Source organism: Psammomys obesus, unplaced genomic scaffold (genome assembly GCF_907164565.1).
Source record: "Psammomys obesus unplaced genomic scaffold, mPsaObe1.curated_primary_1811, whole genome shotgun sequence".
Taxonomy (NCBI): domain Eukaryota; kingdom Metazoa; phylum Chordata; class Mammalia; order Rodentia; family Muridae; genus Psammomys; species Psammomys obesus.
Window position 1 is genome coordinate 898,452 of NW_026585691.1, and position 18,251 is coordinate 916,702.

Here is an 18,251-nt window from a genome sequence, read left to right on the forward strand (position 1 = left end):
GCATCCTGCAGGCTTGCTGGCCTCACACCTCTGCCCTCTCCTTTACTCTGTACATTTTGACACTGACTCTTGGTGTGTCTTAAAGGAGGGACTCACATCCACGTGGGTTTTCTTCCCATTACAAAGTGAGCCCACACAGGGAGACCTCCTCTATTTGGCTTCATAACCAATCCACAGGAGGGGAGTCGCACTTAAAGAGCTGTGTGGAAAGCCGTGAGCACACAGCAGAGAAAGGGGCCAAATCCCCCACTCCAAGAAGCCATTGCCCTCAATTCAGGCTGAAGAGTCTCATTTCAATCTTTGTGCTACTTTTCAATCTCCAAATATTTCACATAGCTGACAACATCTGGAGGAGACCTACTTTATCCAAGGAGCAGAGGGCTGCTGGCCTGAGAGGAGATGAGGCAGATAAAAGATAGTCTGATAGTAAAGGTTCTTTGCTTCAGGCAGAAATGTAGCTGTCTGCGATTCTTTTCATCCTCACACTTTACTGGCATCTTTTATGAAAGAGTGTGGTGAGAGGCCTTGCTACAACTCCTGATGGGGACAGAGACAGCACATTCACAGGGAAGGGACAGCAGGAAGGAGCTGCCAAGGATGAACCTCAGAGAAAAGGGTTTACAGAACGGGAGGTGGGTCCTGGGGAAACTTTTGATTCCTGGGTGATTCTGGGAAACTCCCTTGCTTGGTTTAGTCTTCTGCTGCCCGTTGTTTTTTGTGTTTTTGTTTGTTTGTTCTTACCACAGATCCTCTATGGCAATGAACTAGTCAGCTCAAAACACCCTGAGAAAGGTGTGCCCACATGCCAGGAGACTGCTGGGAGACCTTACCTTCCTGAATTGACATCTAATCCATCCAGGGTTTACAGTAGTCTACTTCAGAGTGAGGAGAAGGGATCACCAGTTAGTCCTCCTTCTCCCAGTGGCCAGTTCCATTCAGATGTCAGCCCCAGGCAGTCCATGAAGCCTTCATTCCGTCCTTCACTGAGGCCTGTCACTTCAGGGTTCTAGTGTTGTTTTTCTCTACCAGAGGCATGATCTTCCTGGTTATCTAGCCAGTGTTCTGCAGAGCCTACCCATGGCATTTATACCAGTGAAGAGTGATGAATGAATGAATGAATGAATGAATGAATGAATGAATGAATGATCGAAGACTTCTATCTTTGGAGTTCACACGGAGTTGTTTTAAAAGCGAGAGCACAGGCAAAGCTCTTTCAAAGCCAACTGTCGTTCCGGATGCAGTGCGGTCCCCAGATCTTAAAATGCACCAGATACTTCTGTCTCTTGTGTGTGTGTGCGTGAAGTGGCATGTGTGCATGTTCTTGAGTGCGTGGAGGCAGAGGTCCACCCTGGCTAAAACAGCCTTAAGAGGTTTTGAACACAGGCTCTCTCACTAGGAGCTCCAGCTCCAGTCTAGGCTGGCTGCCCGCTAACCCCCAGGGCTGCTTGTCCCTCCCCCCTCAGCACTGAGATCACCAAAGGGTCCAGGCACATTTCTGTGGGTGTTCGGGACTGAGCACAGGTCCACATGCCTGTGTGGAAAGTGCTTTACTGACATAGCTATCTCCCCAGCCCTGACTTTTTTAAAATGTAATTCAGGCTGGCCTTGAACTAATGATTTCCCAGCCTCAGTCTTGAATGCTGGGATTACAGGTATGTGTTTATAGTAGTTCTGGGTATTATTTATCATACTTACACCAACTATATTCTGGTTTAAAAAAAAAAAAAAAAAAAAGGAGCCTTCAAGTTCTTATTTTACCTAAGTTCCCAGGCCCTTTGGCTGGTGATTTCCTTACAATGACCCCAGGAACAGAGAGGCTTGGGTTTTTCCTGCAATCTTTACTCCTGAACCACCATAACGTCTCATCTATAGATTCAAAACCCCTTCATCCTTTATCATGCATTTCTTTACCAAGGGTCCCAAATAAATTCGGCATAAAACATGTGGCAGGAGTAGCACTGCATTCTCTAGTGACTTTTGCTCCACTGCTTAAGCTTGTCACATGTCATTTGCTTGCCTGGTGGGCTAGAAGCTCTAAGAGGCCAGGGAGAGCCACCTTATATTCTCAGATGACCCTTGATTAAGTATCCTGTCCCTCTTGACCACCACACACACTTCACCTGACAGCCTGCCTCACACTCCTTCTCATCTACGTATGAACACAGAAAGCACCAAAGGGCCCGGGCCTTCCAGGCTCTCCTCTTGCTGTGAGGCTCTCCTGTTCTGCTCTTCATCATGCTCCCCCCAACACCACTCATGCCACACTCAACGTTGCCTTTTTTCACACCATATCCAATTCTCCTCAATCTTGCAAATGCAGAGTCTGATTTCTTCAGTGTTCCAGGGACTAGTTACTAGCTTGCCTCCAGGACAAACGAACACTGGCAATCTTCCTCTGTAAGCTGCACTGCCTCTTTACTAGGCTTCACAGTCCCAGTGCCTAGAAAGTTACTGATGGACACATATTTCAATATGGTACCTACCTCAACTGACCCTCCTGTTTCTACGCCTGTCCTTCTACAGTCATGCTCCACAGAACACCCTGGGATCTGCTAAGAAGCCAGATCACTTACTCTTAGGGCAAAGCCTGAAGCCTGAGGTTGGCCATATATGACCTAATCCCTGGCCATCTCTCTGATTTAATTTTTTTCCAGCCTTTTCCTTGATACTCCACTCTGGTCAAGTACAGTAGGGAGAAGGAGGGACAATCAATGGACAAAACTCACTACCTCCTCCAGGCTCTCCTGCTTATGCTCTCTCTCTTTCTCTCTCTCTCTCTCTCTTTCTTTTCTTCCTTCCTTTTTTCTTCTTTCCTTGCACCCTCCCTTTTTCTTTTAGGTTTTTTGAGACAGGATTTCTCTGTGTAACCCTGGCTATCCTGGAACTCACTCTATAGATCAGACTGGCCTTGAATTTATAGAGATCCACCTGCCTCTGTCTCCCAAGTGCTGGGATTTAGAGGCCTGCATTTCCTCCCTGGCTGGTTACAGTTCTTCACAGTGTGGTGTGTGTGTGTATATGTGTGTGTGTGCGCGCGCTTTTTTAAAGATAGTATCTTGTAGGCCAGACTGGCTTCCAACTTACTATGTATCTGAGGACGATCTTCTGATCCTCCTGCTTCCATCCCTGAATGTTGGGATCACAGTTGTATGCCATGCTAGCATGTAAACCAGGGCTTGGTGCGTGCTTTGCTATTATTGTATAGACTGAACTTTGACCTCAGCCCTCTAAATAGTGCTTTCATGCTTCCATCAGGTGAAGGTGCACCTGTGTCAGGCACAGTCTCCTGCTGCTGCTGGAAGTACAGGAAAGATAACAGCAGCAGAGCTGTAGAATGTTACTGTGCAATAGGGCTCAGACCTAACTATTGTATAGAAGAACTGAGCCCAGTGGGGACTGTGGGCTGGCCCAGGATCACCTAGGAAACTAGTACCAAAGCTAATACTACAACCTTGGTCTTCTGTTCCAAATTCTGAACCATGTGACCTCCCAACTGTTCTACACTGTACCTGATCATTTATAAAACACAACCAACAAGAATGATTTAAAACACCAAAGGGAAATCCCATACTAGCAAAGCCTGAGTCCCACAGGTCAGGGTAGGTTTACTCTGAACCAGGCTAATAACAGAACAAGGCCTCCAGATCCTGCCGAGGGCTGGGCCCTGAGATCTACCCCCTAACTGCAGCCTCTCGGCTGCTGTGCACACTCTACAGTGCCTCTCAGATTACCTTTTGGGAAAAGGCAGGAGAATATGGTTTAATAAACACTGAGCATTTGAATTTGGCATTCTTCCTGCTGTGCAGGTGAGCTGCATCTGAAGATATTTCCTTTCAAACACAATGGCATCCATGCGTTACAAAGATCATAGAAAATGTATTTGACCAAACAAAAGTGATAGGATTGTGATGGAAACTTGATCTGTGGTGTTATTTAAACATGTTTCTATTTTTTAAAAAGGTTTCCTTGATGGGAATGGATAGAATTGAGAAGCTGTTCTTAAGGCCCCAGTGAGTACTCAGGCTGTCTAGGAGTGCAATTCCAGGGAGCAAGGGGTCTCTCTAGCGCAAGTTGTATGGCTATTTCTTAGCTGGCGTTCTAACGGGACTGCACCTGGCTCACTGGGGACAAAAACTCCATTCTAAATACAGCAATGAAGAGTAAAGATATAAAATCACCTGCACATGCATGCCCCATCACGCCACCGCAGCCCACATGCACTGCTGTTTATTAGAATAAGGTTAGGTTTTGCTTTTAAGAAAGACAGCATATATACGACATACATATATCCCCGTGACTAAAGCTCAGCTTTTCAAACAACCCTCTTTGGGTGTCACACACACATGCTCCAAGGCTGGAATCACACTGTGCTGTTGTGGAGTCATCTTTCGAAAACAGGGCTCCAAGACACAAAGATCGCCTGGGGAGCAGTTTCCATGTGCACACTCGCAGGGCCTTGGGTTGAACTGGCCTTAGGCATGCCTTGCACAGGAGAGGTGTGGGAAGCAGTGTTCTCGAACAATGCAGACTCTGTCCAGGAGCCACATGGGCTATTAACATGACTGCAGAGGAAGCTGATGCCCCCTGAGCACTCACTGGAGTGTATGCTACCCTTTCAGAGCCTCCATCATTCCCCACGGGGTGTGTTAGTAAACACTTAGTAATGACAGTAAACGGCAACATACCTCCATGAACGAGATTCCTAAGCTCCACACATCGGAGTGGATTCCATACTGCTCTCCTGAAATTCTTTCTGGCTGTAAGAAAGCAGGAGGGAGCTCGTGAGCGGCTGAAAGTTACCCAAGGCAGGCTTCCCTGAATGTGGGCTCAGCTAACACAGGAACCACCAACATCTGCATGGCATTTATACACACCAAAACAATTTTATATGAATGCATATATGTATTCTAGAAGTAAGAGAGAATCCTGAACACAATCCCTATGAGGAAGACCACTGTCACTGTTTCACAGACCAAGAAAAGGAAGGCTCCAGGCAGCAGGCAGAAACTAAGATGGCAAATGAGATAAGACATACTAAAAAAAAAAAAAAAAGAAAGAAAAAAAGACTTAACCCTACGTCTGCCTCCTTCTAATCCAGTGATTTTAACTGGGATGGGTAAATTATGTAAAATTGTGTATGATTTACTTGAATTTGGACAGAACAGTCCTGAAGACTATGGCTAAGCACCACCCTTAAGACAGGTTTCTCTCTGTAGCCCTGGCTGTCCTGAACTCCCTTTATAGACCAGGCAGGCCTTGAACTCAGCAATCCGCCTGCCTCTGCTTCACTGAGTGCTGGGATTAAAGGTGTGGGCCACCGTGCCTGGCTGACTATGGCTAAGTTTTATTTTCAACTTTTTTTTAATCCCCCCCCCCCCCGCTATTTTCAACTTTTTATCTGGAACTAATTTCAACTTTACAGCTCGACCCCTAAATTCACCTCCTGTCACTGTTTCAGTCCATGCAGCTTTGTGACAGGAATCAAGGTGTCACATATGACTTTGGGCCCTCACTCTGGGTTGTATAGCAGGTGCCTGGTCCAGAAAGCTCTGGCACGAACGCTCTGTTCACAAGAAACAGTTACATACTGAGCAGGTACCTCCTGCTCTGTCCTTCCAGTTACTCACAGAAATGTATGCAATGAACAGGAAGAACCAAATTGAGAAAATGAGGTCCCATAAGAATGCAATAGTTGCTCAAGGCTACAGAGCTCATTGTGGCAGGGCTGAGGTCCTAACCCAGACCCCATCACCCAACCCTAGTCAGGTACTAGGAGGTGTTCATGTAAAACTGGCCAGCCATCTACGGGAAGAGCAGCATGATTGCCAGTATTGCCAAAAACAGAGCCAGCCAGCCCAGCCATGTTAGTGAGCTCCCAAGGTCAGGGGGACCCTATCTTATCAAAAAGACAACCAAGGTTGATCTCTGGCCTGTACATGCACATGCGTGTGCACGCACACACACACTCACACACTCGGGCACATGAGGGCACACATACACCTCCATTCACAAAGAATATTGTGCATTACTTTCACTTTTAGTTGTCACACTGCTCTGCAATCATCCCTTTCCTTGTCCACTTCCCCTACAGGGAGGCCTTCACACCCTGTACCACTACTAGCACATGACACTATGAAGCCAAAAGGGCTGTCAAGGGATGTTCATTTCACACATGGTTCTAAGCATAAACTTAACCCTTTTCATACATCATAACTATCATGTCCACTAAAAAAAACTTAGACATGAGGACCAACAGAATAACTCAGTAGGTAAAAGTGCCTGATGATTGGAGTCAGGTCCCAGAACCCACATGGTAGAAGGAGAGAACCTACTCCCAGGAACTGTCCTCTGACCCCCACATATGCTGTGGCATGGGCACACACACACACACACACACACACACACACACACACACACACAATTTAACAACAAAAAAAGAGCTCAAGATGATGCACACTGTCAAACCCTCTAGACTCTTTAAAGAAGCAATCAAACACTGCCTCCCTTCTATGATTTTTCTCTCTCGGATGGCAGCTCTCACGCTGTGGTGCTTCTCCAGAATACAGAGGAAACAAACATGCAAACAGAAGTGGAATTCTCCTACAAAATATCTGGGTGGGCTGGATGATGAGGACTCAATATATATGCTTCATTTGCATACTGCACTACCAAAATAAATATAAACTGAGAAACGAAAAGACAGAAAACTGAATTTAAAAAAAGGAGACTATGAAGAGTGAAAACTGTCACAAACACGATATGGCCATAAGAGCTCTCCTTAAGCACAGGTCTGAGCCTCCGGAGGGAGCAATTATTCTTGCAGCACACAGCAGGATCACTGGGGGAGGACAAGCAAACCCAGGCAGCGAGCCCTAGGCCCGTACTACAACACACAGGTAGACTCAGGCCTCTGTGCTGACTTGGGCACGAGATAAGCCTAATGTCTGGAGTTAGGGTATGATGGCCTGAGGCTGCACAGCCCAAAGCTGGGCTCACATCTGCAGCCACAGTGGCATGCCCTGTCCTCTCCCCTCACATAGGACAAGGAAGAAGACAAAGACTATTGCCAGGTACTGCTGGAAGAACCAAGGTCAAGAGGCTGGATGGGGCTGCTTCACCTGATGGCTGTTCACAGTGTAGAAAGCTATGTGATAAGGGAAACACAGCTCTTATCTAAAGTGCCTCTGTGTGAGTATATGAACAGCACTCAAAACCAAACCAAAAAAAAAAAAAAAATGTCCTGGCCTGTCTGAACATACCTAGAAAGCTGAAAGCTGAATCTACAGACAATCTTCAAGGCAGCATCTTCAAACTGGTGCACTCCACTCGCTCCAGCTACTGCCTGTGACTGGGCGTGTGGCCAGGACCCACATTTAGTTAATGAATTCTAGGACTGTCTGTTCACAACACAACACTCCCGGTGTAACTGCCAGGAGCAAGAGGACAGCAAGGCCCATATTTTATCTCTTCTGAAAAGGGAGTTGCTGTTCAGTACAATCCACGTGTACTGCAGTGTGAGAGTTTAGTTTAAAAATCTGGAGACATTTTCTGTGACCTACGGCAGACAGGCTACTTCAGACCATGTTCTCAGCCCCGGTGCCCAGTCAGCTCACGTAGTGCAGGCCCAGCTCTGGTCATCGCCTATCTGTTCCTCCTTTCCTCTGGCCAATCTGTTCAGCTCAGAGGTTCCTTCTGGGAGCAGCAGCTTCAAAGTGAGTACCCCTCCCCCAGGGGGGAGGGCCGGCTGGGCTTTCATCAGGAGAGGGGAGGGAAGGCCAGCACCCCCCTCTCATCTGAGTGTGGTGCTGGCACTGGCCTTCAGCTCCTGCACATGCCTCAGCTCCTCTCTGCCTCAGGACCTCACTCCAAACCAGTCTGGGAGTTCCTATCATCTCTTGAGCTTTTTTTAGTGCTTTTTTATTTTAAGATTTATTTATTGTATAAATAAAATAACTTTATTTTTATTTATCTTACATTTTATTTATACAATACATAAAAGATTTTATTTATATATTTATTTTATTTTGTTGTTTTACACACATGCATAGGTGAGTAGCAGCACCTCCGGATCCCCTGCAACTGGAGTTACAGAGTTATGAGCTGCATGTGTGTGCTGGGAAAGGAGCCCAGGTCCTCTGTTCTGCAAGAGCAGCCAGTGCTCCAACCACTGAGCCATCACTCCAGCCCAAGTTTGGAGTTTTTAAAACTAGCATTCGTTTTTAAAGAGTAGAGTTGGCTCAAATAAGCTAAGCTTCTCTTTGAAGAACCAAGAGGCTGGTGTCTTACGTAGACCCTGGCCCCTGTGGGCCGGCAACTCTGAGACCCTAGCTGTCGTCACTGCGCTGTGGACCTCTCGGTAAAGTGAAGGTGACAGTAACGATGTGTATGTCCTGCCACTGTGTGAAGACAGAGTGTGTAATGCGCTCGGCAGAGCAGTGCCACACAGGAGTGCTCGGCAAGCACTAGCGCCTTTCTGCCGGCCACCGTGGCCAGTGAGCATGCTATCTGAGCAGGAACCGGAGGGAGCATGCAATCTGAGCAGGCTTATGTTCAGGGAAAGACAACAGCAAGGACTGCTACAGCCTGAGCATGGAAACAAAAACAAACTCCAAAGCAGCCACTCAGGAGCCAAGAACAGTACATTAGACAGACTCTTTCTGCTCCCAAAGGATAATATCTGAGAAACACCTTTGAAATTTTTCAAATTTCCAGTTATTAAAAACCGTATCATTAAAATGTTCTACCTGATTACTTTGTGTGTGTGTTCAGACAGAGCAACCAGAGGAGGGTGCAGGCTGTCTCCCTCTATTCCTCTCCGCTTCACTCTGCTGACAAAGAGCTTTCTTCCTCACCTTGGAGCTCGTGTGCACCCCAGCCCCAGCAACCTTCCTGTCTGCCTCCTAGTGTCAGGGTAACAGCATGAGAGCGCAGGCCAGCATGTATGAGCGCTTGGATCCAAACTCTGGTCTGCACAACTGTGCTCTGACATGCTGAGCAACAGCTCGAGTCCCTGCCTTCTCCTTCTGCGTCTCTGCCCATGTGCAGTAACCTACTCAGGTTCCTTTTTTAATACCAGCTCATACGGTCTGTAGTTCTGAGTTCCATGTGGGATTCCATGCCAAGTATTAGCAAACTATAGCTCCTGAACCTCTGTTTTGCTTGTTCATTTGCTTTTTACTTATATGGGTTTAAATAATTTTTTGTTTGTTTGTTTGTTTTCTAGAGAGGGTCTCTCCGTGCAGCCCTGGCTGTACTGGAACTCACAGAAATCCACTCGCCCCTGTTTCCCAAGTGCTGGGATTAAAGGTGTGCACCACCACCCCCGGCCCAGGTCTGGTTTTGTGAGTACAGCTTTCCTGGAATGTGGCAGGATGCTAGCTGATGAGCTGGTGGAATGCTTCGGCAGAGCCACAGCAGCAGGCTGTGCAGTCGTCCAGGTGTCTGCAGCCCTCTAAGGGAAAGCAGTCCCAGGCTGGCCCTTTCCAGGAAAATGTCTTCCAGCCCGTGGCGTATGCCAGGAAAGCACATACCCCGTACCTTCAGCTGCATGAGCTGGCCTCCACTGCACTCCGCCCATGCTGTGAAGCCAGGGGAACAGGTGAAATTGGAAGCCAGCCTCCTATATGGAGCCACGGAACAAACATGGCCTAACTGAGTCTTTAGTTGTACCAAGCATATACACAGACGTTAAGAAGCCCACAGAATATAAATGTAATGGTCGCACTAGGATGTGAAGAAGCCAGAAGGCTCCGACAAACATGCTAGTGCTTCATATTGCTAGCATTAAAAAAGGAACATGAGGTAGATTACTGTGCACAGGCAAAGTTCAGTTCCCATAAAGTTTACATAAAGCCAAAGGGCCCAGTCCTTCTCCCAAGAGCCCAGCAGCACAGACAGCAGGTCAATACCACACTGCAGTAATGGAGGGTTGTTCCCACACTCACCCACAGCCAGCCTGTGGGAAGTGCCTGGCCTACTAAAGTAAGCAAAGCTCTAACTCTGCCTCTCAGACGTTCATTATTTCCTTCCCTGGCATCTTAGGCTTTCTGCAGCTTGAACTACAAAGTTGATGACTAGAATTCACTCACCCAAGAAACAAAGCAATTTCAGCTTTGCCAATCTGAGCTAACATTTCATAATTTTAATCCTCACACTTTCAATTAACATATGGACGCATCACATTCATCCATAAACAAAAAGGGAAAAAAGTAATTTCTTTAATGTACACCTGGGAAAGACAACTGTAATCTGGACTTGCAGCTCAGATGTGATGCAATTTAATTATCGGAGCAATTTAAAGCTACCAAGAACATGATGGGCAGTTGAGAAGTTGTTTCATGGATAGCGTTTTTCCTTTCAAGTCATGGTGTTTTCATATACTTCCAGAGGCTGATATTCAGCAAGGCTTTGTTACCTTTCAGACTCACCAATCTCATCTACCTGGGAGAGCCACGGAGGAGAAGTGTTTTAAAAAGCAGACACAATAACTTTCATTGCAGGCCTACTTTTTCCACATTTAATTAAAGAGAAAGCAAAATACAAATTTCCTTAAAGCCAATGAAAACTGAAATAAACCATTCTGACCACCTGAAATACAGTGAAATGCTTTGTGTTGTTCTGAGAATAACAAGCTGCAGACCCAGGTTCTGCCTGTAGCAAAGATCTTTCAATGACGACAACATATGGGAAAAAAAAATACTGGGAATAAGGTCCATGGTTCTGGACCAGCAAGATGGCTCTGCAGGTAAAGGCACCAGCCTCCAAGCCTGACAACCAGCTGGATCTCAGGACCCACAATGTAGATGTAAATATTTCTCTACTGGACACCTTCACCATCAATATGTATAAATATGACATATTAAAAAAGATTCATGGTTATACCCATACTAAAATCTTTTAACTGTGTGACATCAACAAAAGCTCCTTAACCTGAGAGGGATTGCTTATATAAATCTAGAGCCATAGTGGTAAAAACCAATCCTAAACACTGAAATAAAAACCAGACTCGAGGTGGGTAGTGGTTGTGCAGATCTTTAATCCCAGCATTTGGGAGACAGAAACGGGAAGATCTCTGTGAGTTCGAGGCCAGCCTGGTCTACATAGTGAGTTCCAGGAGACCCTGTCTCAAAAAAGAGACAAACAAAAAAACCAACCAAACAAACAACCAACCAAACAACCAACCAACCAACCAAAACAGACTCTAGCAGGAAAGGAAAGGCAGGAGTGGGGAGTCAAAATAAAAAAAACAACCAAGAACCAAACAGGCTCTGAAAACGATAGCAGAAACATGCCCTCCTTGCTTCCCTCCATTCCTACCAACCTCTGAGCAGACTGAGAAAACCAACAAACTAAAGATTTTTATAACCAGAAATAATTTCTCTTGTTTAAAAAGGTAAGAAGAAGAAATGGAACTACTTATCTTGGGACATCTGCATGAACTTAGCAACTAAGAAAATACAGAGCTATACGCTGTAGAGAGAACCAAGAGGGTAACCTTAACATCAAGAGACCCACAGATAAATCGTCTGGTTACGTCAGTAATTTTACTTGGATCTGGTGACAAGGCATGTTTATATCCCCAGAACAAACAACCGATGCTACTGATTGATGTCCTGAGGTATATATTAGGGTTAATTAGATAACCCTAATATATAGAGTAGAAAAGTAGCCAGTATTCTATCAGGCGCAATTTTTCTGTAGGATTAAACTTCAAAACTCAGCAATTTCACACTTGAACCGACCAGTTAAGTCAACAAAGTGAGATAAGTTGATAGCTTGAGCACAAAGCCTCACTCGTTCTCAAAAGATCTGAACACGGCAGAGTGACTGGATTGACTTTGTGATTTATGACCTACTGGTCTAAAGCCGAGGAATTAATTTAAGAATTATACATTCCCAAGTACATAAAGATAAAGATGTTAGTTTTAAATGTTATTTTTGCATAAGTTTACTTACTGCCATATAAGCATTTGTTCCAACATACGTCTTGGCTATAGAATTCACCAGCTATGAGACAAAACGGGCTGTTAGAACAATATAAAGATAATGTGGAAATAAAATGGGCAATTATTCCCCATTTAACCTACAATCAGCACTCCTATAAATCAACTAAAAATTATGTAAAAGGGAACAAATTCATCCACAAAGGCATTAAAAATGATTAAATCTCTCTTTTCTTTTGGATGTGATTTCCCATTTAAACAAGCACAGCATTACGGTTTATGGCAGATAACCTTAAACGATTCGCTGAGGCATGATGCTCAGCGCTGTAGTGCCCCAAACCCGCCTCAAATAAAAAGCCAATTTGAAGTAGAATCTGAACACCCTCATCTTTCAGTCATATAGCCCAGGATGTGAATGGAGCCCCACGCGCTACCAGAATGAGATGCACTAAGGACGCTGGAGGGATAACAGACTTTGACAACTCATAATGCGAAGATGACCTTCGCTTTGGTCTTCGTGTTTGGCTGGGAGGAAAGGTGGCTGCAATTCAAATCAACATCACAGCACGCGCATGGGTCACTATCACCAGGGTTCTCAGGGGAGGCCCAAAATGGAAATTAATTAAAATTGGTGCTGCACATTGTAATGGCCCTCCACCATTGTTTCTCCCAATATTAATTTTTATTGTGGGCCAGTTGGGATCCCCAGGCTCGGCTCCCTCGCTGTCCTCTCTTTTGTCTGGCCAGAGCGCTTTCTTAGCCAAGCTGCACAGCAATGAGGTTTGCTATTCGTAAGTAGTAATTACAATATCAGCAGTTTTTACTGTCATTAAACAATGAACAATCGCATTCTGATGAAGGAAACTCGCTCAGAGATTAAAACGGAGTACCGTGTGCTCAGCCGGCAAGCTGACGCACAATTCTGTTTGTTTGGAAGCTAGGTGATTTTCAATCCGCAGGCTGAACAGAAAAAAGGCCTACCTGTGTGCTAACGCCAAAGTCACACAGCTTGACCTGTCCGCCCGTGTTCACAAGCATGTTGGAGGGCTTCACGTCTAAAAGAGATGAGAAAAGTCCCAGTGACCAACCTCACATCGACACTGTTTGTTTTTAAAAACCACGAATGTGCACCATGGAACACTGCAGAAATGGCATTCTAGGTTCACCCAAATTCCAATCACAGATTCATTGCAAAGCTTTTTATCTGAGAGCAGGTCAAAACCAATTCAAATGAAGGTCCCTTCAAACACTGGCTTTTAACAATAGGGAGTATACTCATCAGCCCCACACTTTCTTAGAAAGAGCAGTGAGATTAAAAAAAAAGAAAAAAGCAACCTTTTAACAAAGTATATGCAAAAAAAAAAAAAAAAAAAAAAAAAAAGGGTTAGTTTACATTGTATGTATAACTAAATTATGGTTCCTATCTAAGAAGTAGTAAAGCCAAAGGGACGGACACAGACATACACACACACACACTTTACTAAGTGTTTACTGCTCTAGGGTCATCACCACAAGAAATAAATTCACAGGGTTGGAATATGCTTCATATATCCTCAGTCTTATCCCTATGCACGCATGGTCTTGCTTACTGGGGTAGTCTAAAAACAATATATTAACCTTTCTACTGTAAATGCCTCCTTTCAGGCAACACTTTTTTTGTATATATATATTTTTTAATATTTTTTATTATTATTAATTACACTTTATTCACTTTGTACCCCCCCATAAACCCCTCCTTCCTCCCCTCCCGATCCCACCCTCCCTCTCCTTTCTGCATGCATGCCCCTCCCCAAGTCCACTGATAGGGGAGGTCTTCTTCGCCTTCTTTCTGATCTTAGACTATCAGTTCTCATCAGAAGTGGCTGCATTGTCATCTTCTGTGGCCTGGTAAGGCTGTTCCCCCATCAGGGGGAGGTGATCAAAGCGCAGGCCAATCAGATTATGTCAGAGGCAGTCCCTCTTCCCATTACTATGTAACCCACTTGGACACTGAACTGCCATGGGCTACATCTGTGCAGGGATTCTAGGTTATCTCCATGCATGTTCCTTGGTTGGAGTATGAGTCTCTGGAAAGTTCCCTGTGTTCAAATTTTCTTGTTCTGTTGCTCTCCTTGTGGAGTTTCTGTCCTCTCCAGCTCTTACTATTTCCCACTTCTTACATAAAATTCCATTCACTCTGCCCGACAGTTGGCCATCAGGCTCAGCATCTGCTTTGATAGTCTGCAGGGCAGAGGCTTTCAGAGGCCCTCTGTGGCAGGTTCCTAGGTTGTTTCCTGTTTTCTTCTTCTTCTGATGTCCATCCTCTTTGCCTTTCAGGATGGGGATTGAGCATTTTAGTTAGGGTCCTCTCTTTTGCTTAGTTTGTTTAGTGGGTTTATCCTATGTTGTATGTTTATATGAGTGAGTATATACCGTGTGTGTCTTTTTGCTTCTGGGACAACTCACTCAGGATGATCCTTTCCAGGTCCCACCATTTACCTGCAAATTTCATGATTTCCTTATTTTTCATTGCTGAGTAATATTCCATTGTATAGATGTACCACAGTTTCTGCGTCCATTCTTCAGTTGAGGGACATCTGGGCTGTTTCCAGCTTCTGGCTATTACAAATAAAGCTGCTACAAACATGGTTGAGCAAATGTCCTTTTTGTATACTTGAGCCTCTTTTGGATATATGCTTAGGAGCACTTTAAAGCATACTCTGAACATAACAGATCACTTTCACCAAGTTAATGGATTCAGTACACTACAGTTCAGCTTGTACTTCAGTCTTCTGGAGCATGCTCACATGTCATGTGACTTTCGACTTGGTTTGTAACATTTTAGTCTCTAGGTTTGCAGGGAGATAACAGTTCCTTTGTCCGAGTTGGAAACTGTGAGGATCAGCTGGCACAGTGGGTAGAGCACTGTTTTTAAACTGTCAGTGCTCTAAATCAAGTATTAAATAATTTCCAAAGCTCAGTGACTAGAATTTATAAAACAACTTGATACTGAGGAAACTTTCTTGCCACATCGGCCCAGGCATTCCTCTGGGGGCTACTAAACCAGTCTCCCCAGTTCTATACCTCTATAATCTGTGTTCAATAACAATGAAGTGATTCTTTAATAGCTGTGTCAGTGTCGCCCATTCTCTGTCCACAACCACCAAGCGCTTCCCAAATCAACCAGAAACATTCCCCCCCACTAGCCCCCAAGGCTGAGTATGAGCTGATGCCACCTCTGCACTTCCTGCCCTGCCCAAGCTGCTCACTCGCCAGCATGCCTCAGTGGATCCTACGCCTAGACTGTTCCGCCCCCTCACTCATGCATGGCTAGTTCCTTCACTTTCCTTAAATCCCTGCTTAAATGTTACTGTATAACAGCCTATAAGCAGGCTTAAAGCTCCCTTCTCTTTCCCCTGCTTTAATTCTTTCTTTGAGATTTAGCATTAGTAGCACCCTGTATCTCTACACAGAAAATCCATACTCCGTGTTCCTCTGCTCTGGAAGCAGAGCTCTGTGTGTGTACTCTTTTCACTCCATGTCTGGAGTGGTGTTTGGCTGACATGGGGGACATCTGATGAAGCAATGGGCTGGCAGGCTTAGCCAGAAGAAGCATGTATTTGGCCCAAGAAGGTAGTGTATTTTTGACTCAACAGATATTCTTTAGAATGGGTACATTCCTAAGTGACAGCTCCTTTTCAGACAAATCCATGGTTATTTAAAAAATTTCACACAACAAATATTTAGTGTTGCTTCATCATGTAAAGCCATGGTGAGAAGCACGAGTGAGGGCCTGTCTCTGGCCTCTGAGAGCACACCAGACTGCTATCCAGGACCTGCTGGTAGGTCCCACAGGCTGCTCAGGAGACAGCCTACTGCTTATGCATTCTGTTCTTTTCCTTCTGAACAAACCACATTTTTATAAATATAGTGAGTCATGCAACTAGATGGCTCCCAAGTTGGGCTGTGATTTTAAAACCTGATGCTTTTGGTTCAGTCTCAGATAGGTTAAATCAGAAATAGGTTCACTAGAGCCTGGGTTCAAGCCAGCATAAGGAAAAGACCAGACTTTTCTTTGTAAATGTCTGAAAAGTTAAGATTGTGTCAAGATTTTTTTTTTTATTTCACTTACATTTTTGGGGCTCTTTAATTCATTTTTTAAGACCAGTTTCACCGTGACCATTTTGCATATTGTCTGAGGATTTTGACAAATATATTTACTGCGTGAGCACGACGGAGACAGGGACGCATCCATCAGCCCCTCAGGTCAGCTGCACCCATGGCAGTCCACAGGGCCCTGCCCTCCAGCCTTGGGCAACCACTGTGCAGCTCCTATCGTTGCTGGCTTGCTAATCTTCCTCACACTTTATAAACTCCAAAATCTGTTGTTAGGTTTGCTTTAAGAAGTCTGAGGACTGATGTTCAGATGGTACTCACATGGAATCTCACTCTTTTTACTTCTAAATATATAGTTTTCATTTTAATTCATTCTTTGAAGACCTCACACAAATATACAACATATTTTGATCCTCACTACTCTCACCCCTCACTACTCTCCTCAAACATGTGTCCCTCTCAACTTTGTCTTCTTGTTTTAAACCCTCTGAGTCCCTCCTACTGCCTGTGTGTGTGTGGTTGTAGGGCCGTCTACCGGGACATACCCCTGAAGAGCACTGACTCATTAATTCCCAACAGCTCCTCAGCTGGAGGTGTGAGTTCTGCTATTCATGCTGCAATGTTGACTGGCTTAATTTTATACAGGCAACCATAGCTACTCTGAGTTCATGAGTGCAGTGTGTGTGTGCACGTGTGTGGGGGGGGGGGAAGAGAGAGAAAACTTTCTTTCCTTTTACCATGAGTCTCAAGATTGAACCCAGGTTTTCAGGTTTGACAGCAAATGCTTTTATCCATTGAGTCATCTCACAGGACCTTTACTTAAAGAGTTTTATTTTAGTGCTTTATCCATTGTGTTGATTTTCAGCACATGTCAACTCAAACCTTTCAAAGCAGTGGTTGTCAACCTTCTTAATGCTTTGCCCCTTTAACACAGCTCCTCATGGTGTGCTGACCCCAACCATAACACTATTTCATTGCTCCTTCACCGCATTTGTTACTGTTACGAATCCTAATGTAAATACCTGATATGCAGGAAGGTCTTAGGGCCTGGGAAAGGGTCATTCGACCCCCAGAAGAGCCATGACCCACATGTTGAGAACCACTGTTTTCAGGTGACAGAATTTAAAGTGTTGGCTGAGAACAGCTCCCTTGATGTCAGTTCTCCTTCATGCTGTCTTAGATCTATGTCTACCTGACAGGAGAGTTATCAACAAACCTAGTGACTGTCGTTGCCCTTACATCAAGTTTTCATGTGAAGCACGTAAATTCTACACCTCTCCAGAGGAGCTCCAGAAATACTGAGATGATTTTTCTGTCTGTGTTCCACAATGCCACAGATATCTGATTGGGTATAAAGATTACTGTAGAGGAGACAGTTATATCTGCAATTATTTTAATGTAATGACTACTTATGGAAAACGAAAGTAACAGAAGGCTTGTTGCTTTTCAAGCCTTCAGCTCACCTAGGCATATCCTGGTCTGCCTTCTGTAAGCAAAGCACAGAAAAGATGAGTCATTAAAGTGACTGATTAGAAACAGGAACCATCAGGGCAGATGTAAGTCATTTTGGTTTAATCAGGCCATTAATTATTAGGGTTTATCAATTAGTTTTATTGAAGGCAAGGGAGCTTAAATGAACGGCAGGGCATTGATTTTAACTGAGGCATCTTAAAGAAAATACAAACGAGGATGCAGAAGCCTGGAATTACGGCTTCTTTGTTTCATACCTTTGAAGAGGGTTATGCTTGTTTTATTGCCATGTAAAGTCTTTAATGAAAAAAACCCCAACTCCACCCCCTTTAACACCAAGCATGAGATGCTATTTGCTTATGTTCCCTGTTTGCAAGTCTGGCTTCCAAGACGTCAGCATTGTGCTGGAGAAGGGGAAATAAAAGTCAGGGCAAAGCAGCTCATGCTAACGCCCGGTGGCTAGATCACTATGGATGGACTTCTGGAGGAGTCGGGGTAGATTCTGTTGGTCATGTCCTCTTAGGTGAGGCAGAGAAATGCTATGCAGAGTGGCCAATGGACGCCATCTGAGATCTGCTAGTCAGCCCTGTACACGGGCTGCACCAAACAAGTCACTAAACCTCAGCGCGGAGCTAAGTATAGTCCCTCTGAACTCCCAGACAACCCTGAACTCTCACTGGCAACTTTTTGAGATCAGGAAGTATCAAGTATCACCCTGATCCTGCTGATATCTGACTGTATCTG

General features: G+C 44.8%; 1 protein-coding gene across 1 annotated transcript in view; it reads right to left on the reverse strand.

Annotated features, from left to right (window-relative positions):
• Positions 1-18,251, reverse strand: part of Map2k5 (mitogen-activated protein kinase kinase 5) — a 186,867-nt gene that overhangs the window by 88,359 nt on the left and 80,257 nt on the right. Inside the window, exons 11-13 of the mRNA XM_055596747.1 lie at positions 12,924-12,997; positions 11,956-12,006; positions 4,686-4,757 (exon numbers count right to left, since the gene is read on the reverse strand). Coding sequence (XP_055452722.1) covers positions 4,686-4,757; positions 11,956-12,006; positions 12,924-12,997 — 197 coding nt within the window. The remainder of the gene's footprint in view (positions 1-4,685; positions 4,758-11,955; positions 12,007-12,923; positions 12,998-18,251) is intronic.